Below are 22489 nucleotides of genomic sequence, written 5' to 3' on the forward strand. Positions count from 1 at the left end.
GTGAACAGACGTCCCCCGGTTGTGTCTTTGTCACTAACGCACACCGGGGGGTAAAAATCATCAATGAAGATGAGACAGATGCATGGGGGCGGGGAGAGCTGGTTCAGAAAGCACACCTGCTGCAGGTAGTGACCAAGCAAACACTGAGCCCCTCAGATAATAACTTAGCCTGTCACAGGAATGCATCACTTTTATTTCTAAAGATTAGACGCACCGCGGGGAAAACATGGATTCTTAATATCCAACGGTCCGCTACTAAAGTTTTCAGCCTATCATGGTCTCGTCAACAAAATCAAAACGTATGATCTATAGCTTATTAATACTAAAGGCTATTTGAGTATCTAGAAATTATAACGTTGTCATCGTCACTTGTCCTGCCTGCTGTCCTCGCTTTTCACCCATTCTCTGTGCTTGTTTTGCTGTTGAAAAGTGCCGATCAGGTAAGGACTTACATTTATGTTCCACCACGATATTGCACGCAGTGCAAAACAGTTTACCCCCGCTTTCATGTAAAACATCCAGAAACTGACTTGCACGAACTTCGGCGGAAATATTAGTTGGTAAATGTGCTTTTTTCGCCTCGGACAAGTCTTCATCTTGTCAACCACTAACAAGGAAGTGAAAATTGATGATGAAACCGATGACGTACAGGGGCGGAGGTTAAGTTGATTGGTCAAATTTGCGGGAAAGTTGCAGTGATTGTATAAAAATGCAAGGCCGCATAGAAATTGCGTTGATTGGTTGAATTTGCATTGATAGTTGCGATCGCGATATTGCAACATCGTGGAGGGACTGCCTAGTGGTTAGGTTGCATGTCCCATGTACAGAGGCCAAGGTCTTTAAGAAGGTGGCCTTAGTTCAATTCCAATCTGCACCCCTTTTCTTTATATCTTACTCTCTTTCTCAGTTTCCTACTCTATCCAATGTACTATCATCTCCAAATAAAATGCATAAAAGCCTGAATAGCTTATAAAACAAGTAAATAGACAAGTGTTGCAAAAGTGGTCAGGCGACTAGAAAAGTGCTATGGATATGGATGCTATTTACAGTTAACTTGATGAAAATGGATTAATTCAGACTACTGCCTAGGGCCAGAACTGAAGGCTGGTTTTAACATCATTAATGTTCATTTAGCATTTTGTATGAAAAAAAACCTTGAGATATCTTCCACGTTTGCTTTTATTCACTCCTTCCTCATCTTTCTATCTCTGCAGCAGTGCAGACGTTTCCCCTAATCCATCTATTCTCCTCCACACAATCTTTTTCATTTCATCCTTACTTACCTGCCACTTAGAGAACAATTAACCCTCACATAACTACTTCTCAGTATACATTTATGTGTTACGTGTGTGAGATTTAAAAAAAAACAGACTGTGATGATTTCAATTTTGCCTTAATGAGGACAAGGAGACCCGAGAGTAAAAGGAGGCAGAAGTAGACAGGAGTGTACAGCAGAAAAATGAAAAGAGCCACTTGAGTGGAAGAGATGAAGAAAAAAACGCTTTGAGGGGGAGCTGTAAATTAGAGAGCAAATGAGAAAGAAATTAAGACTTCCAGTCGAAGTGCTGGAAATGAGCTACAAATTGCAGTGATGTCAGAGCTCAGAGTTGTAAAATTATCAAAGATAAAAATCAACATAGCCTATTGTGATTTTTTTGTTCTCAATTAAACTGCAAGAAAATGTCACAAAGATTATTTTTAATCCAAAGTGGACATGTGTTGACATAAAATGACGGGGAAAAGTGGAGGAATAATTGATAGATGGGGGCAGGTTGCTGCTCTCTAGTTTCAGCTAATGCCGGTCATATTACACATCATCTGAGAATCACACAAAAAGAGATGAAATAAACAGTTATCCATAAATGATCAGTTTATCGATTAAATAAATGCAATCAGGTGAGATATCCTGGGAGCTGGAGAGTATTTTAAAACGAGACATTTTATTTCACTTCTCAAACAGCAAAGGAATGCAACGGTTCTCCGTCTGAACATTCTGCCAATTGTTTTACAGTGTTTAAATCTAATCTACTACAAAGCTCTGTTAAATACTTGATCCTGATTGGTCAATTTTCCACAGCAACAGTCACCTGCACAACACTCTGCAGTTATTTCTGCAGAGTTAACCATTGCTATCAAGAAAAAACAGACACTACACATGGCGTCAAATTGATCTGTAATTTGTGGTAATAAGCCGACCAGTCACCAGCAAATAAAATTCAAGACTCCTCCGCTTTACGTTGAGGTCTTGTCTCACCCTGTATGGGTTCTTTAAACATAACCAGCAGCTAACTATACATTCTAGGGATGCACCGAAATGAAAATTCTTTGCCGAAACTGAAAACCAAAATTGAGGAAACCAAAACCGAAACACCGAAATAAATTATCATGCCAATTATTAGTAAGGAGACCGGGGACAGTTGTAACATTTCACTCCTTGGATTTGAGATTAAGCCATGCATTTTCTGTTTGTGTTGCACAGGCATTTTCTAGGCTCTTTGTCCTCAAATGTGAGTTTGAAAAAACAACTTTTGTAAGTCCTTAAAGAATTAAGCTTAGATGATGTATGCCACTTTGTCATTTTTTTTATGTCAAAGGGAATATAATAACTGTGTAATACTTTAATGAAAGTATGTTGTGAAGACAGAAAGGGTAAATGTTATTTATTTGTAAATGCACTGGCCACCCCTGCCTATGTGAGAGCCTCAGTTGGGCCACCCCGTTCAAAAAGCTCTGGATACCCCCCTGCCCCTCGGCCGCTCTGTTCTCCTTCTCCTGCGCTGTGCGCTTCCCCGTCTCCAAGCAGGTTCTCCGCATCCATCGCGGCCTGGATCCTTTAGTGTTGCAATTAAAGGAATAACATCTGCTACAGATGCATCAGAGGAGCTGATCTCTTTAGTTAACTGCTCAAAGGGGGCAAGAAGAGAGGGAATGTTCTCTAATAAGACCCACTGGTGTGAAGTGAATGTCGCAGGGAACACGTGATCTGCGCTGCAGGACTCGCTTTTGCTCAAAGCAATCCAGACGCGTTTTTTGCTTGTGTCATCACAACATTCTGTTTCAGTCTTGTTGTTTCGGTGAAAAAAGTGTTTTGGCCGAAAACCAAAAATGCATTTTTGGGCCATTTTCGGCCAAAAATTTTCGGTGGCCGAATTTTCGGTGCATCCCTAATGCATTCCATACATTATTCTGTCCTAAAGATCTAACTAGGGACCAGGATTTTAAAGTTACCAGTCCTACATACTAGAGGTGTGAAAAAATATCGATACAGCAATATATCGCAATACTTTGACCTCCGATATGATATGGATATTTCAACTCTTAATATCGTTTTTTTGTAAAAAATAAAAAATCACATTTTAGCCAAGTTGGTACTAGAATACGACTTCAGTATTTTAAAAACAATGAAATGGAAAGGTTTTTTTCAATCAAATAGTTTTGACTTAATCTGTCCTTTCAATTTTGAGTAATATCTTGTGATTTATATATACACCATCTCTGTTTTTTTCTGAGTTAACTGTGTAGAATAACACAATATATCACAATATTGTGATATTGTGATATATTGTGATACTATCGTGTCGTGACCCAAGTATCGTGATGTGTATCGTACCGTGAGGTTCTTGCCAATACTCACCCCTGCTACATAGACTGCATTGTTTGTGAAATAAACAAATCAGGGATGTTCCAAGGTGACTAATTTGCAAGTTGTTTGGACTGAATTTGTATTCTGACTGGTCTTAATCTAAACAAAAATGAGAACAATTTATGTAACACGAATACGTATGGAACCACGTAATCAGCGGGTAAACAATGTAAACAGGTTTACAGAGTGTGGCTTTGTTAGCAGATCTAGCTAACGAGGCTTGTGCTGCCAAAAGTATCCACATGCCTGTGTTTGTTATGCGCAACACTGGTCAAGTTAACCAGACAGTCTACATAAACTTTACCTCCTAAAAATGCCAAGCTGCGCTGCATAGATGCACAAGATGCCATCTGTTATCCGTGTTTGTTTTCAACCAGACAGTGGTCGTCTTCACCCGGAGCCACTTCACAGGCTAGTGGTGGATGGCTTTGCTACAGTTCATACGACAAATGACCCACAACTCGTTTAACCTGATTCTGGTGTCAACTAGCGAGGGTGACAAAGTTTAATCGTGTAGTTGACTAAACACACACATCCGTAAAAAAAAAACATGTTGCACCACTTCTTCATTACTAAAGAAAACTAAAGGATTAAAAGGAGTGTTTCGTGGAAAGAGGTTCAAGAGATGTTTCCAACGTGTGCCCTTCTCATTCAGCGCATTTGATCCAAATGTCATAACTCACAGTGATGTTCAATGGAAACCCAGCGAACGTGGCCCCAGCTGCCTACTCCTTCCTGTCTCTCATTTAAATGGATGTGAATGGATGTAACCGTGTGGCTTCTGAGCATATAAGAGAAGAATGCGTGTCTGTGAGTGTGAGCGAGTGTGCGTGTAAGATACAATGAGCTCAGTGTTCGAGCCCTGCAGAGCCGGCAGCCAGCCTGCCTGGCCAACCTTACACCCCGCACGAGACAGCTGTTCCAGTGCCACATAAATAAGGGGGGAGCATGGACGGATAAAAGAAAGAGGGCAGAAAAAGACAGAGAGGGGTGAGGAAAAAAGAAGGAGGTGAAGAGAACAAACACTCATTGAGACATGAAATAAGATTCAGAAAACGGCAAAGGAAGAATAAAGGGGTATAAAGGAAGCTTTCAGCATGTCTACGAACAAGTACTGGTTCGCCAGTAATGGTATTTCATTATTTGTCCTAAAGCATTTCCTTCTTATTAGTGATGACCATGACAGATTATGTAAATATAATTAGAAAATAAATACATTTTTTTGTAGAAGATCTTGTACCAGCAGGATGTAACTGATCCTGGTACAGTTTCTTTTCCACGTAATTTTTCCACAACATTTTGGTAACTACACTCAGACATTTCCTTACAGAGCTCGATGAGAACACTGACTGCAGCCTTTTTTATGCCCCCAAATATGAAACTACCCCCTGGGACACTGTTGGCTTAGTACAGCTACAAGGAACACCTTAATTTTTTCACCTTTTGACCATAACTGAGGAGTCTGTTGCATTTTATACCACCAGCTGAATATTGCCATTTCTGTCTGTCTTCCCCCCTTCGCAGACTGCCGTTGTAAAATTACGTTTCCTGACACTCTACCTGAGAAATACACTCCCACCATATAGCACTCTTGATTTTGGACCCTTCTGAGGACCTACACAGGAGCACTAACACAAGGGTTACCACAGGTCAGATTCCAGTTCAATAAGTTTGACTTCAAGCAAAACATTGTGGAATTTGCTTCTCTTCCTCCAATCCACTAATTGCCTCGATTACATAAGAGAAAATAAACATCACTCCAAAATTTCATCACCATAAATGCTTGAGTAACAAGGCCTCTGGATGGGTTAATTGTGCTGCTGTGGTTGTCATTATGAAGATGATGCAAAGCCAAGCATAATTCCAAAAACTTGTATTGGATTTTTGTATTAAGGTCCCCTCACCTCATCACATAGAATGATAGGTTACTTATTTCTGCAGACAGAGAGTCTTACATTTTCAACTTTAAAAAAGTGAAGCTAAAAAAAACAGAAGAAAATATTGGATTAGTGCCACTGCCTTTTAATAACTGTTTAATAAAAAAGTAGACTCCTCTAAAAAAGGCAAATCTGCTACATTGTTTTACAGAGGTCTCGATCCCGATCTCAAATATTAGATCAGAGCTGATCTTGGCATTTTTTCTGAAGCCCTCTTTTGAAGCCAATCGTCGGAGGGAGCAATATTGGAAATGCTCTTCTCAACCTAACTGCTGTCAAGCTAGTGTGAGGTAAAGAGGCGGGCTTTGAGCCTCCTAGCCAACAGCTACAGTGTTCCCGCCTGTCAGTCATTCTGTGCCACTCATTACGGAAAACTTGTAATCTTAATATCTCCGAAATTGCTGTGTTATGAAAAAATTCACCCCCGTACAGTGTGTGCCGATCAAGAAATAAGCAATTCCGACAAATCTCATTTTAAGTACCAGACTGTAAACGTGTTTATTTCTTCTGTAAAGATTGTCTTTTTTTAATTGATGTAAATGTGGTTACCGGTACTTCCAGGCCAGCCTCGAGTGGACACAAGTGGAACTGCAGTTTTTAACACTTCCACATTGGCTTCAATTCTCGCTTCCGGAGGTTGCCGCTTGGTTCAATACTATCAATGAGTTACATCTAAAAACTAAATATGCAACAGAATATGGCTCTTTTGCTTAAGCAACAGAGGGAAAGGCTGCTGCGTTGATGCAACAAACTCTCTCTAAATGGCCTTGCGAGAGTGAAAAGGCAATAACCAGCCCATCTACGTGGTAGAGAATGCAGGTTTTTGCATAAATAGTACGTCCTACCTCGTGACAGAAAATTAAAGTTAAACTGAGTACATTTATGATTTTATATGTCAGTTTTACAACAATGCTAGCTTAAATAAGTTAAATGGAATGAGTTGAAGACATTTTTGATATTTTGTTTACTCTAGTAATTTTTGTAAACAAACAAAAAACAGCGTGCCGCTCTATTGCGATACACTACAATACAAGTATGGAATCTGGATTTTGTATCAGCAGACACTCTATATCAAAAGATGGAATCGAGATTGGGGGCATTAAAAGCTGATGCAGACACCCCGAACAATTAAAAAAATAATAATCTTGCAGTTTTAAATTTCTTTCATAAAAGCAAAAAGGTTGAAAGCTTTGCTCTCTCAACAGCAGAGGTGACAGTTATTATCAGTCAGCTCAGGTCCAGAGAGACAGAGGACAGTTCATCCTCTTTCTGACCCCTGGATGAAGCCCTGTGAATGTCTAACCAAACTATAAGAGGCATTTCTATAATTTCATCCCTCTCTGAATATATTTCTCCTTTACATTAATCACAGAACATCTATCCATCTATTTTCTCTTTCTCCCCCTTTTCTCCTTTACCCTCAAGGCACCATCCTTCAACAATTTATCCCTCCATCTTCCTCTCCTCTATCCTCTGTCTCTCTGTGGGGATTGGCCCAGTAATGCCAGACTAATAAATCATTCATGGCATTGTCCCGCTCCTCCTCCTCCCCTTCCATCCTCTTCTCCCTTGCTGCTTTACTGTAGCGGTGACCGCATCACCACACCCGCAGACTGCGATTCACGTGCGCACGCACACACGCGCACGCACACACGCACACGCGCACACGCACACACGCACACACACACACACACACACAACAATAATAAGAGCCGTCCTTTTTGGCTCGCTCCTACTCAGGTTTGGATTACTTAAAAAGACGCATCGTAAACTGGATGTGGGAGGCAGCTTTGCCTCCGTTACAATACAAATAGATGTGTCAAAGCCCAGACAGGTCAACGCCACACCAGACAGATAGAGAGACAGTGGGAGTGAGAGAGAGAGACCGTCAGAGAGAGGGAGGAGGGATGCAAGGGGGAGTGAATTAGAGGGATATAACACATAGCTTCACACACTCTGGGTGTAAGATTTGTTTAATGCGTAGATAAGCAGTTGGTGTTGATGATTGTGTGTGTGTGTGTGTGTGTGTGTGTGTGTGTGTGTGTGTGTGTGTGTGTGTGTGTGTGTGTGTGTGTGTGTGTGTGTGTGTGTGTGTGTGTGTGTGTGTGTGTGTGTGTGTGTGTGTGAGTAACAACCTCTACCCAAAACAAGCGTAACCTTTGAGAGAAGAAGCACAGCTCACAGCCACAAATCAGTTCACAACATCACATTTCAAAATTTACGGCATAAGTGGCAAATCAGTCCTTGGTGCTTCTTTTTTGTTCCACCAAGACAGCTCTCCTTTATTCCACTTTTATGGCACCATAACGGTCAAGATGACACATGACAGCTTTCCTGCTGTTCAGGCCCATTACTCACATTCAACAGAAAACCACAAGCCTGACAAATTGTTCTCTTTTGTGGAAATTTTCCCTCCTCATGTCATCTTTGAGAGAATACGGCAGCTTTTGCTTTCATACATACATAAAGCAAAGGGTCACAGACCATCAGTGCTCCCAATGGCCCCAAAAAATCTCAGTAATGGTGCATGCATGTGCATGACCTGTTAAATTGCCCCTCAGGACCTCTGATGGCCTTTTATTATGATACTCCCAACCTTGCCCCCACATAAACTCAAACACACACCCCTTTCTTTTACACCCTGTGTGCCATTTATTTTGGGGGTAACGATGTGTTATTAGTTAACACATTAAAATGGAAGCTGTGAGAGCATGAGGAATTTGCATATGCTCAAAAAAAAATTGAAATGTGTTCATTTGGTTAGCAGTGAGAGTGGTTTATTAAAAACCGTCCACAAAGTTTCAACACAGATATCATGGAAGGCAGCTATATGAGCAGATAATGCATTAATAGTATGAAGACAACACAGCATCCGTTTACCATTCATTTCAAAGTCATCCTCCTTTTTGTACGCATTTAGTAAAAGTTAAATCCATAGACTGAACAAATAATGGGCGTAGTATCCGTGACGTCACCAATCTGTTTCTGAAGCACTGTTTTGAAGCCAATCATCCGCAGGGAGCCATATTTGATGTGCTCTTCTCAACCTAACTGCTGTCTAGCTAGTGTGAGGTAAAGAGGTGGGCTTTGAGCCTCCTAGCCAACAGCTACAGTGTTCCCGCCTGTCAGTCAAGTCAGCTGTGCCTGTGATTATGGAAAACTCGTAATCTTAATATCTTCAACATTGCTGCGTTATAAAAATGTTCAACCCCCGTACAGTGTGAGCCAATCTAGAAATGAGCTATCTAGACTACACTTGTTTTTTGTACCAGGTTGTAAAAGTGTTTATTTCTGCTGCTAAGATCGTCTTTTTTGAATTTGTGTGTATGTGGTTTCCAGTACTCCCGGAGCCAGCCTTAAGTAGACACGGCTGCAATTCTCGCGGCTGGAGGTTGCCGCTTGGTTACATCGCAACTACAAGCCAACTTTTTTTTTAACTCTTCACTGATGGTGAGTTCAAGTGTTCCTGCCTGGCAAACTAAAATATCACACATGTAAGTGCCAAGCTAGCTGAACATGAATCGTACCTTAAGTTTGAATCACAATATCATAGAACCCTAACACACCACTTGCACGAGATGCATTGTAATGTGTGGTTTATGTTTGCCACTCACAGGAGGGTAAAGTATTCAAAAAGTGACACCTGCCAAGTCAGTCAGTAAAAACATAGAAAACATGCACACTGGCAGCAGCTTGTGCAGCAGCTGCCAAAATCCTTAAACTGAGAAGTGAGACAGGGAACGCTGCTGTATATTTCACTGATGTGATGTGCAGCAGAGCGTACACACGGCAGCATTGGAATGATGATCACAGCTCTGAGGGAACAGATTTGGTTCGAGCATGCCTCTCATGAAGCACCTCTGAAGTGCAGTGACTTTATCCCCTCACTGTCTCTGTCTCTGTCAGGGATTTGATACTTACAGTGTCATCGTATCATTAGGCGGCATCTGGTAAATCATCCTCTCCCTTGAGGTGACATTTGATTAACAAATGTCTTTCCATAACAGCTCATCACAGGCCTGACTCAACCAATTAGACTCTACACTTTATGCATGATGAACGATCAGTGCAACGGCATCTCTCCGCCTTAATGCAGGAGTACTGTACGAGCAACAATACATTAATGCAGCAAAACTCAAACTCTCATCCACAGCCCTACAACATATTTCTTAAAGTAGTCTTCAGATTACTTTAAAAAGACTATTTTAAGCCTTTGAATGCTACCTGTGGGAAGCTAACTGCAACAGAGCGGATAGGAAACCATTTGTTTCTAATGGTAAAGCAGCAAGTACTAGAAATGAAACCACAGGAAATTAACTGTTCAAGGGCAGTTTAATTTAGTAAAGCACATAATGTTCTGTACTGCTATTTCAGTTCCATCTAGTTATGAACTGGCACACAGAAACCTCTTATTCTCTGCGTGGAATTAAAAGACTTGGCTAATTAAAGCCTTTACACAATCTTAGGATGTCCATTTTTATATATAGGCAAGGTGAGAGGTAAAGAGGGGTTGTAGGCCTATAATATGAATCATGCATGGACCCATTTTCCTATAATATAGTATGATATAGGGGACGATAGAGTGCTGATAATTGGTTGGGAGGACCCCCACTTTGGGATCCCCCAGTTTCCACTATTTGGCAGTGCCTCATTCATTGACAGTACAGCTGAGTGTTTGTATGTGTGTGCCATAGATAGCATGTTCTTTTAATGAGTGAATAATATCCCCTGCATGTCCAATGAACTGTGGGTTGGGGGCCTGGGCCAGGGGCGGGAGGGGGTGATGTTAACACAATAGGAGTGTTAGGGAGTGTGGGAACCAATTCTCCGTGGGACAATGGACACTTCCCAGTGGCCACAGCGTGCCCATTCACTATCAGCTGCTGGGCCGGCATAGCACGGCGCTGAATATGCACCAGCTCAGCACAATGCTGCTTTCTCCCAAACAAGACCAGACTGTTTCCTATCCCAAAGACAACACAGGCCAGCTCCAGCCTATACACAGCCTCATTCTCACATAAGCAAGTCTCTTTCTCACTCGCTCCATGTCTGCGTGTCTCGCTGGCTTTCTCTGGCTGTCACACACACCAACAGGAGGGTAGCAACAAGGCCAGGGAACGAGGAGAGAGGCAGGGCTGCTGTGCTCTATCTAGGCCACAGTTTCTCTCCACCAGAGCTGCTGGTCGCTGAGATATTCTGGGCTCAAATGTTATTAGCGTAACCCAGTTTACCCAGTACCAGGTGACTGCTGGAAGAGGCGCTCCCCACTGGGACGCACACTCTCAAGGACAATGCACACCAGGAGAAGGGATGGAGGGAGGGAATGGGGGTGGTGGTGCTGAGACGGATGAAAGGTGATGAAAGAGGGAATTCTGATTGGATAAAGTGGATTAAACGTGTGTATATTTGTGTGTGTTTTTGTTTATGTATCCACATTGTGAGGTGTTGTGACCCTGACTCCAACCTGTATCCAACCTTTTCTTTGTGTTCATGCCCTCTGGTTGCTGTGGCAACAGAGCCTGAGAACTAAAAGGGAGGCGGGGCTGAGAGAGCAGAGAGCAAGAGGAGAGCGAAGGGACATATGCCTGAGAGTTCTTTAAATGTTACTGCATTCACACACACACACACACACACACACACACACACACACACACACACACACACACACACACACACACACACACACACACACACACACACACACACACACACACACACACACACACACACACACACACACACACACACACACACACACACACACACACACACACACACAGACCACTGCTAATCATATAAACTTTGAAGGACTTCCTATTAAAGTTGTTTTAATACTGTGCCTGGATTAGCAATAAAATACAGTATGAAATGAACCAATATATCTTTATGGACACTTTTTAATGTTACAGTGTTAACTCACTTATGACTGATCTTTATTTATTTTGTCAGTCAAGGACCTGCTTCATTATATGGTACATAAACTAAGGACTGTTACACTGTTTATGTCTCTCCAATGAGTTCTTTCAGGAGTCTTAAACTAGTACACTTTTTGTTGGCACTGTAAGAAAGGTAATAATTCTTCTTCTACTGTTTAAATTGACATTGTAGTGGAAGGTGGTGCTTTAACAAAGTGAATAATAGGGACACAGCAATTAATGGGTTAACCACACTTTAAAACGTCACACTTAATTAATCCTAGAGGCTTCGTGACACCGAGTGTCAGACCTGGTAATGAAAAAAAGGACCTGGTACATTATGTTCGGTGCAACCTGCACAGAACAAAAAAACAAAGCAACACCTGTAGCGCTCCAGCTTAATGTGCTGTGCATATCAAGAGACATGGAGGCTACGCTACATTAGCTTCACTTTAGCCAAGGGACCAGGCAGCAAAGCTTTGTATCCACTGAAGAAACGAGGGAAGTCAGCAGTGTGGGGGAATTTCAGGTAAACCAAGAATGACCGAGAAGTTCTTCAAGACAATGGATCACCTGTCTGCAAAACCTGCTGCTGTAGCATGTTGATGCAGCATCTGCAGGGTCACAACCTAGCACTACACACCCAACATAATAACTGAGTGAAATTATGTGTGGCAAGTTACTTAATGAAGCAGTTAGTTGGTAGGGAACTAAATTAGCACAATTATTTAACTACAAACAAACCAAAAATATTACAGACAGGATTTTCTGAAGCACTTAAAATAAATGACGACATTAACACTTCAGTTTATTCCTTACATCAGTACATTTACCCCTAATAGATCAGTAGAGTTCATCTTAGTCTTAGTCTTTAAATACTTAAATACTGTATATCACTATTTTGTACTGTATTACATTATTACTCAGTTATTTCTGTTTCAAAAGGTAGCATAATACAACTTCCAAAGAATATTCATGTGATCTTATACATTAATAATTCTGTACGATGAATAAATCTACAATAATAATGATATTGTATTGTTTTTCTGTGTTTTTATTGCACTTGCACTGCTTTGCACCTGCCATGTAAGCCATGTAATTTCATTCAGCTGTATACAAGCTATCCAGATGTATAACAAGTTTGCGTTCAGTTGAGTTAAGCATTGTAAAACTGTGGTTTTTACTTTCACTTTAATCCAACCATCAAAACCTCTCATCATTTCAACCCTAACTACAAGACTGGTTGAAAGACCGCCATTCTAGTTAGTAAATAGCACGGACATAATACTTGGAAAATCTGTCAATATGATGCAGTCATGTTCTATATAACTAGCTATGACTATATCTATGTTGTAACTATGTTATGTTCTCAATAATAAGGATACATTTTGATTAATACCTCAGTGACGGTTATAATCAAAACTTAACTTGAGATAAGAGAATTTAAAACATGTCTGTTGTACAGGGTTGCTCTACACATCCATGCGTACTTTATGAAACACCTGAAGGTTGTATAAAAGGAAGCATGTTGGCAGGTTGTTAAGATAAATCAAATGCTCAGTTTCATACTTATCCTCCAAGCAAAGGGGCAGTTCATTTAAACTACTGAATTTAAAGTTTATACAATCAAAGTTTTGCTTCTTTCTGTTAAAAATTGCACTTTATTCCCTCACTTTATCAATGATTATTTATCTGTTGGTACACTTTTTAAACATAACTTTAGTATGGCTAAACCAGTTCATTTGTTGAATTGTTATTCTGCTCAGTGTCAACAGTAAATAATCATTATGTGCACACTGTCCTAGCTTTTACGAGTGACTCATCTAAACTTAGCATTCAGTCTTAAGTTTCTTTTCACTGCTGTGACAAAGTGACAAGGTTTTAAAGTAAAGCAAACGTTGAAAACACGATGCAGGCTACTGTTCAATACAGCAGGACAGGAGGAGCAAAAAAGTACGACTGTGGCACCCTGACTAGAGCTATTTCTTAAAATCACTATCCTCTCTTCCTCTTTTGCCTGTTTTTAAAAGACTTCAAAGCATTTTCTCTTTCCTCTATACTAAAACGAGCCCAGTGTATACCAACTGGTCTCCAGAGAGAAACAAACGCTGTTGAATATTTTTGTAAGGATGTTTGGAGCATGTCTTGTTTTCTTTAGCTGCTGCTGTGTCTCTGCGGGCTTCAGGCCCTGCAGGCCTGCTAATGTGACTCAAACACGTCAACAAGGTCTTCTTTGCTGTCAGGACACATTAAAGGTGAGGTTTAGTGATAGATGTATGAGTCTGTTCAAGCATCTGATTGATAATGGTGAAGGATTAGTCGGTTTATGATAATTGTTAACTGTCATTTCCACGTCCTGGTTTGCGCTTTAGCTAAAGATGCCCATCCTACGAAGCAACGTCAAGCTCCAAAACCTCCATATTCAGAAAGTTGGATCGCGTTAGATGAAAGTGTGGCAACTTATTTTCTAATCTGTGTTAAATAAGCTGCACAGTAGATGTTTTATTCAGCTTTGCTGAAGCATTATGGCTGCCATGTCAAGGACTCCCCGGGCATTTCCTCGTGTTAGTGGTCGTCCTACCTGCATGGAATCGGCGCTGATGATTTCTCCCTGAAGCTGTTTACCGATCTCGATCGCCAGCTTGGACTTGCCGGTGCCGGTAGCTCCTAAAATCACCACCAAAGACGGAACCATCGCTCTCCTCAAGGCACACTGCACGCCGCGAGCGGACGCCGCCATGATGCTGCTTCCTCAGAACCCAGCTGACTACAACGCGCATGCGTAGTGGACGTACAGCTGAGAGGAGGGCTCTGTTACCAGGCAACAGGCAGCCGTTACTCTGGCAACAGTAATTGATTGGCTTTTAGGTGGAGAGTCTTTCATTTTAGGGACTAAATGATGCCATCATTGAACATTTGAGCCCCAATTGACGTAAAGTGCACGCTCTGATTCCCACGTGCAGCTTCATCTATCATGGTCTACAATCAGGTCTTTAAAATAACCTTCAGCCAATGAGCTGAAGGTTTAAACACAGGTTTATCCCTCCTTCTTGCAGATATCATAAACACTGTTTATGAAACGCTTCTACAGACAGGATTGCAGTATAGTTAGTATCGTTTCTATGGAAACTGTATGCGCTGCAGCAATGAGCAAAGATTCCTGTTGTCATGGCAAAGATGCCAGGATGGGTTACCTTGGAGACTACTGAGAACAAATAGTGGATGGGGAGAGGGGGGTGATATGTTTTCACTCATACAGCTGGTTTAAAAGGAAAACGAATGTGTGAAAAATACTATCACTGCAACCCAGTTCAAATTAAGAAGCTTTTTAATTTTGATAAATGCAGCTATGAGCTTATAATTATCAAGCTTGATGATCATTATTATTCTCATGTGTGTGTAAAGAGAAAACAGTCACACTGATGATTGATGATGTCAAACCATGAGTTTATTGTTTTTCTGACTTACTCTTCATACATAGAGGCTTATGAGGTACAGAAAAAAACAAAGTGCTGACAAGGCTCCAAAATCACCAAATTTGAACTCCCAAAGTAAGTAAGCAACGTTCACTGCTACCATGACTGTGCCGACAGCAGAGACCAGTGACCAACATAGGTCAAACTATTCAAATAAAAATGGGCAAACCACCACTGAGGGTCCCCACTGCTGAAAATTAAATAATCTTCAGGGCAATCTGCGGTTTGTGCTGAATAATTGGCAGAATAACAATACAGGTAATGCAGTAGAAGAAAAAAGAAACATTCATAATGATATCCTGACGTACTGTGCATCATGATTCGTCTGATAGAATGTTCTCCTTCTTCCATGTTGATCAAGCATAATGTTATATGTACAGCATATCATAGCAGGTGTTTACCTCAAGCACAGCCTGTGGCCCTATCACAGGAGCTACAGCGTGCTTGGGAGTTTCCTGAGTGCTGCTAAGAGCAGGGCATGCTACTCGTGATCGAGTCGTTTACAGTACTAGCTCCAAAGCTACAGTGTTCTCTGGTGCATGGCTTATGAGACAGTAGGGAGCACCGGGCTGGCTAAAAAGCAGAGAGAAAGCGCTAACAATAGGGTCACTAAAGGCTACGCACAGCAAGAAGTTTAATCGGTAGATCCTCTTAATTCCCCCCTCCTCCTCCTCCTCCTCCTCTTTGCCACTACCCGCGCCAGATTTGAGAGAGTGCTACAGCTAGAGTGATTGGATTGAAAACAAGAGCGTTCAGGTGCTTTCTCCTCCATAGAGAAAAAGCAGACCATGCATGCAATCTTCAGCACATAACCACCAGTTAAGCCCTGCTAGCTACAATAAAAAAACAGTCATTAGCTCACACTGAAACACAACTCTGTAGGAAAATATAGTATAAAACTTTTGTCAACTCTGACTTGTACAAATAAAGAGACCCCAGAGACAGAAAAAGTAACAAACAGTAAAGAAAACAAGTAGGCAATGCAAAAAACAAATGTAGTGACAAAGTGGTTAGTGTGATCAATGTTCAGTGAGTGTTTTATTTTGACTCTTTTTCATAATCATTTTATTAACAAAAATAGAAGCTTTGAGTTATCTTTGAAAAGCCAGCAAGCCATGCCCCGGTTTAGGACGCAGGGTTAAAAAAAAACTAGGATGAGTTTAGTAGACAGCTCTGGTTTTGGTTTGGAAGGGACTGTACAGTAAGGGTACTATATACATATCATCCAACAGGATAGTCTACGTACATTAAAAGGCTTCTATAGGCGTTACATCAGATGCAAAAACAAAATCAATTCACAAATATCAGACAGCAAGATGAAAGGAATGTACAGCTGGTACTCTGTGGGCTTCATCTCCAGACATAAGTTGACGTTTTTCATGTTGCCTACACACACACACACACACAGTCAACTATAGCCATTTTTTAAACATTTTTATGGGTCATTTGAAGCCAATCTTCACCTTTTAGCTGATCTCCATGGCACAAAAATAACACAGATAGAGATAAATCTTGTGAAGATCTCCATAGTGTTTTTGCAGATGTTGATTGAAAATAGGACCAATCTCAAACAGTGCCTGCATGGCAATAAATGTTCTGAATTTCTCAAAATAATGCTACAAAACAGGCTGTTACTGTGGACATGGTGCTGCTGTAAAACATTGATGATGCAAGAAAGAACAGCTGAAGTCATGGATGGAAACCTGGAGGCACTGAAGTGAGGACTTAACCTGAGCTATTTCAGAGGTATAGGACATTTGAATCCTTCCAGATGTAACATTATTGTTGCATGGCTCAGTACAGCCCCACTATAGCCCCCTACATTCCCATTTTTAGCAAGCATGAAGCCAGAAACTTTGATTGTGGACAAGAATCAGGGGAGAGGTTAGATGTTGTGGAGAATAGGAAAAAGAAAAGGGAAATCAAAGTGGAAAAAAGGCCAACCTGATAAGTGTACAAGCTGTATGCCAAGCTCTAAGAAGCAGGGGAGAGAGGAGAGGGTGAAATTTGGAGGAAGTGGAACTTGACGGTTGCTTTTCGCCTGATGACATACAGAAAGTAGAGACATCACTGCTGTGCAAGCACACCACGCTCAACCACGACCAAGGAGACATCTGAGCAGACCATGCAGCAGTTAATCGGCACAGTTGCAGCAGTTTTTCCACTAGAACGTGCTGCATATAAAACAAGCCTTTTTGTAGCAAGCAACAGTCTCAAACTTTTTTTATTCAAGGGGGAATATAACAGTTTAACAAATCTATATTGAATAACCATGGACATATTAATCCGCCTGTAAGATGCCCCATAGGTTCAGTCCCTAGCTTGCTGTCCTGACTGGCTTACCACCTTGTCAATCACTCAGAAGCTAATGTGCAAACCACAAAAGTAGAAAACAAACAAAAAAAATCCACCCGCACTATTCCAACGTGACCAATTCAAAGTGAACATTAGTGTCTTTTGTCCTTCATCTCGTCCCAGTTCTGTGAGTGTACATGTGTGGTGACCCCAAAGCTCAGGATCGTTTCAGGTGTGCCAGCCTCTGCAGCAGCTGCAGCTGCTTGGCTTTCAGCTGCTTCCTCTCCTGGGCCTTCTGCCTCTCGCTGACATGCAGCTGTTGCAGGTACTCTGTAGCTCGCGTCAGGATCGCCACCTTAGGTGTCTTGGGGCAGTCTGCTAAGCCTGGGATCTCGTCCCGAAGTGACAGGAAGCGTGAGCGAAGGTCGTTCCTTCGCTTGCGCTCCAGGAAGTTGTGCGCCTTGCGTTTGTCCGTGTCCTCGCAGTCGGAGGATTGGGGGCTGGAGAGGTGTGGGAAGTAGTGGGGCTTTGACGGGGAGCTCTGGGGGTGGGAGCTTGTGGAGGAAGGAGACGAAGGCGACGTGGAGGAGGTAGGAGAAGAGGCGTTGAGGTTAGGTGACTCTGACCTGACTCCAACCACAGTCCCATGACACTTCCTGTTGTCTAAGTTTAGGGGGGTGTGGCCGGGCCGAGGCTGCTGGTGATGAGAGTTCTGGTGGGGCTGGGAGGCCTGGGTGGATGCCTCCTGTCGTACCTTCTTTCGAGGAGGCTCGACTTGCGGAGGGAGCGTGTCCGGGGAGGGTGCAGCATAGTTGTGCTGCTGTTGGTGGATGGAGATGTGGAAACGCTTCATGCCGGGGTCCAGGGGGTCAGCTCGCACTGTGATGGTTACCGGTTTACGAGTGTTGACTAGACGGCGAGGTTTGCGCTGCTGCTGCTGCTTGTGCTCCACCGTCACCACATCAATCTCCTCTTCATCTTCATCGTTGTCATCTTCATCATCTGAAACAGCAAATGAGAAGACATTCAATGTTATGCTTTAATTAAAAAGTCAAGGTGGCAACTTATCTTAACTTAGGAAACATTCCTCTGCCCCTTTGAAGTCTCTGTTAAATGTAACTTCTCATAACCTCATGAAATCCACCTGCTTTCACAATGCACATGACATACTCTTGCACTGAGGATTCACTACATTGGGTTCTATCACTGAGTGGAGAATATCTCTTTACTCATGAAGACCAGCAGGATGAGAGATTAGATGGAGAAGCGAAATCAGCAACTCTTCAACATGTTTAAACGAGCAGACTAATATTCAACGCTGCGCTTGTTTAGAAAGGTTTGCTGCTCTGTTTACTAGAGTGGAAATGAGGTATCGAACATGAGCAAAGGTTTTATCGACTCCATTCCCGCCAACTTACTAGACTTGGAAGATTTTCAATGCTCTCCTAAATTGAAACACACCTTTCAAGTAATTGCCTCCGAGTGTGTGCCTGTTCAAAAGCAGTAACCTCTGTATGGACAACACTGTAAAAAGGAGGTAGACAAAGAGCTGTAGAGGGAGGGGTGCCAGCCTATTATTTAAAACAGCATTTATATGAACAAGATACCATCTCATATTACAAGGCATACAAGGATAAATTCCCTCAAGCAGCCCTATAATGGCTCTTCACTGGAGCTTAAGCTTACAGTTATTGCCATGATTGCTCATTCTCCTCTTCTTTTGAACACATTATCTCCTGAAATGGTGTGAAATACCGCCTCAAACTCCTGTCAAAGAATTCTGCAGGCCTAGCCGACCTCCTCAATGGCTAATCCCGCTCTATTCACAGCCCGGGCTGGCTCCAACCAAATCCGCCCACTGACACAATTGGCGCTGCAGCCTGTTGAGTGGAGGAATGCAGCAACAAGTTCCCTTTGTGACATTCCACACACCATTATGCATGCATGGTCCAAGCTTTGCATCACATGGCAGCCTACATATCAGTTTCTCTCATTTTGTTGTGAAATGGAAAAAGTGATTCTGGAGTCAGGGGAATTCTGGCTGCATGAAATCAAAATGATTGTTGGTTTTCCATCCTTCTTCTGTCTGACATAAAAGTTCCAATAATTATGAGTCGTCCTCTCTGACTGAATTCTTGTCAGATCTGAGGCAGGCGGTGCATAGAGGATATTGTTATCATAAGTCAGACTGGAGGAGCAGGCAGAGGGAGCAGCTGGTCTGCTGGAGCCCTGCCAGGCAGCAGATGTTTCAATGGGCGTGTCGCTCTCTGGGCTTCAAGCATGTGTTGCATGCACCAAGGTAACGCAATGCAGTCATCATGTGCCATGCTGAGCCTTACTGGCAGATAACGGCCAATCAGGGCAAAATATTAACCAAATAAGTTGATGAATCATTTCAGTCCAGGTCAAGTTAAGCTTGAGACACCCTTACAAGAAAGTAGGACTCTTGCTGATAGGCAAATATAGGTGCTTCTTTGAGTCTTCATATAATTTAAATATTTACTATTGAAGAGACAAGAGAAAATTATCAGAATATATGACAGTGGTCACTTATACTCCTACAGAGTATTAGATACAAAGTATGTGTCACACACACACACACACACACACACACACACACACACACACACACACACACACACACACACACACACACATATATATATATATATATATATATATATATATATATATATATATATATATATATATATATATATATATATATATATATATATACACACACACACATACATGATGCCTAACCATATATCTAACCAAATCACTAATGAGTAAGAAGTCGATTAAAAACCATCACTAACATCTCTCCTTATAGAAAAGCGTCATGTAGCATTATATCAACTGTTACTGACCTGATGAGTCGGTGTGAGACTCTGAACCAGAGGACACTTGTTTCTTGCATCCCCCGGTTAACGGGAAAGTGAGTACCGCAGCCGGGTCCACACAGTCTGCCGCAAGTCCGCTGAGAGCCGCTGCGTCGGCGGGGCCACCCTGCGCCCTCCCAGGAGATGGGACGGCAGACCCGGCAGCGACTTTAGCAGCCGCCCCCGTCCCGGGACAGGATGCGCATCGCTCCCCTACAACTCTCTCCAGCTGCTGCCCTGCGGAGAAGCCGCTCCACATGCAGTCCTGGATGATGATGGAGCTCAAGTTCCCGAAAGAGTCATTACTTGTGGTCAGCTTGCAGGGCAAGTCCTGCTGCTGCTGCTGCTGCTCGTCCTCCTGCCCTAAGAACTGAGATACCCACTCCAGCTTGTCCCCAAGAGACGGGCACAGCATCCCGACCCTGCCCGACCCCTCCACCGCCCGGATAGGCGACATGGGCGGGGTCGGTACCAGCTCGAATTTCTTCCATATGTCCTCACTAGGCGCCGTGGACTTGAAGAAATCCTCATCCGGGTCGTGGTGGTCGTCGTAGAAATAATGTTGGTAGTGGTCGAGGTGTTCCATGTCCCAGTTTTCATAACGAGGCGCGGAGGAGCTAATGCCCGGCATGGGGGCTGCAGGCAGGGGGGTGAATCACTCCCTGTTCCCTCTGTCTGCAGGGAGAGAGAGCACACAGTTGTTTGAGAACTGAGCCTTATTCTCATCAAAATAATCACACCCCTGTCCGCAGACATGTTGCCCTCTGGGGGGAAAGGGCTGCTTCTGTGGCCGTGCATAATGTAGCTATTTTGGATGCATCACACTGGGGTAATTATATTGTTTGGTACAGTAGAATATCGCCCCACTTTGTAGAGAAAACATCCATTGATGTGTAACAGATAAAGTAGCTACCTGCATCAGAACATGCTGCGCGAAATAAGTCTACAATCAGGTATTTAATGCGTGCCACATAACAGGTAGAAAATAACCAAGAGACTGGGCTGACAGAAATCCAAGCATCCTATGCTGAAATTCCTCAAAGTTAAAGTTAAACTCCTCTGTGTTGTTGCTGGGAAGTTCAAGTTTCGCAACAGTGTTTCATTACATAACACTGTTTTAGTAGTATACTGTGACAGAGAGAGGGAAAGAGGAAAGAGGAGGGAGGGTTTCTGCTTTCTGCTGACTGCACGGCAGGAAATAGAGCAATCACATTAGATTGAAATAGATTAATTGGATAGACAGGTACCAGTGCTGCCTGCCAGGGGAAGCCGTATGTAAAGTAGTTTATCTAACTCCTCCTTGGTTTAACTCCCTATCAAGCTCAGAGAATTCAGCTGCGACTAAAAAGCGCCGATCAGTTAATTAAGCAGCAGATGCGCAGGACAGAGCTCCAAAACCAAAACTTACAACGGGTAACTTAAACCCCGGCATCCTAATATTTACATCATGAGTAGAGAAGTTGCTGTTAATTAAAAAAAAGTGTTTTACCTGGTGTTGAGTGTGAAAAACCTTCCTGCGTCCTCATAGATCCGCCGTGCGCACTGAAGTGTCCAGAAAGCAGCAGCCACAATGATTCCTTAGAATCCCGCTGATCCGCTCGGTGTCTTTTCCAGGCTGTAAACAGTCGCTAAAGGTAACCGAGTCCGTTTGGTCGCGGTCCCACCGCTCACAGAGCTGCATAGGCTTTGGCTGTGGTCACTTTTCTTTGCCGAGAACTGCACTATATGATCCCAGGGAAGGAGAGTTGGCTATTATGCATAAAAGGCGGGTCGTAGTAGGAAAGCCACGCCCACCGTTTAAAGGCGCAGGGCACACAAACAGACGCACAATGTGCTGCATGCAGAGAAAGTGTCATGGGAGCAGAGGGTTATGTGACACTGATTGCACAAGATGACACTGTTCTGCTTTTGCAATAATTATGCAAACATTATCATAATGTGTGTGTGTATGTGTGTCTGTGTGTCAGTTTAAATAAACTAGTGCACGTGTAAGCACTTGTGTCTGATCATCATGCTACATAATCAGGTTTTAATAGGAAGGGCAGCTTGTACAACAGGAGGAGATAAGTAGTTATATGTGTATATGTGCATGTGTGTGTAGTGTGATTTCATGTGAACATATGGCTGCGGTATCTGATGTCGTCCATGCATCTCATCCTGTCTGTAATCAATATCAAGCTTATGATGTAGAGCCCTCCCCCTGAGAGAGTCAATATGAAAGCAACGCTCTGTCTGCAGCGTCTTGCGTATGTCTCCCCAACAGCTGCACACACACTCACACACTTTCAGACACACCAACAGCTGCTCACACTTGTGTTTCTTGCCACATGAAACCCTC

At 42.6% G+C, this 22489-nt stretch overlaps 2 protein-coding genes across 2 annotated transcripts in view; both read right to left on the bottom strand.

Annotated features, from left to right (window-relative positions):
• The window catches only part of trit1 (tRNA isopentenyltransferase 1), a 45449-nt gene extending 31107 nt beyond the window's left edge, over nucleotides 1-14342 (bottom strand). The window contains exon 1 of the mRNA XM_034705329.1: nucleotides 14077-14342. Within this exon, the coding sequence (XP_034561220.1) occupies nucleotides 14077-14235 (159 nt within the window). The 5' untranslated portion in view covers nucleotides 14236-14342. The remainder of the gene's footprint in view (nucleotides 1-14076) is intronic.
• A 582-nt stretch (nucleotides 14343-14924) lies between these two features.
• Nucleotides 14925-21898, bottom strand: myclb (MYCL proto-oncogene, bHLH transcription factor b). Its single transcript, XM_034705330.1, has 3 exons — nucleotides 21641-21898; nucleotides 20140-20826; nucleotides 14925-18268 (listed from the first exon to the last, which is right to left on the bottom strand). Exons 2-3 carry the CDS (start codon nucleotides 20780-20782, stop codon nucleotides 17484-17486), a joined length of 1428 nt encoding a protein of 475 aa, XP_034561221.1. The 5' UTR covers nucleotides 20783-20826; nucleotides 21641-21898; the 3' UTR covers nucleotides 14925-17483.
• Between the last annotated feature and the right edge of the window lie 591 nt (nucleotides 21899-22489).

Source organism: Notolabrus celidotus, chromosome 16, assembly GCF_009762535.1.
Source record: "Notolabrus celidotus isolate fNotCel1 chromosome 16, fNotCel1.pri, whole genome shotgun sequence".
In the NCBI taxonomy this organism is placed as follows: domain Eukaryota; kingdom Metazoa; phylum Chordata; class Actinopteri; order Labriformes; family Labridae; genus Notolabrus; species Notolabrus celidotus.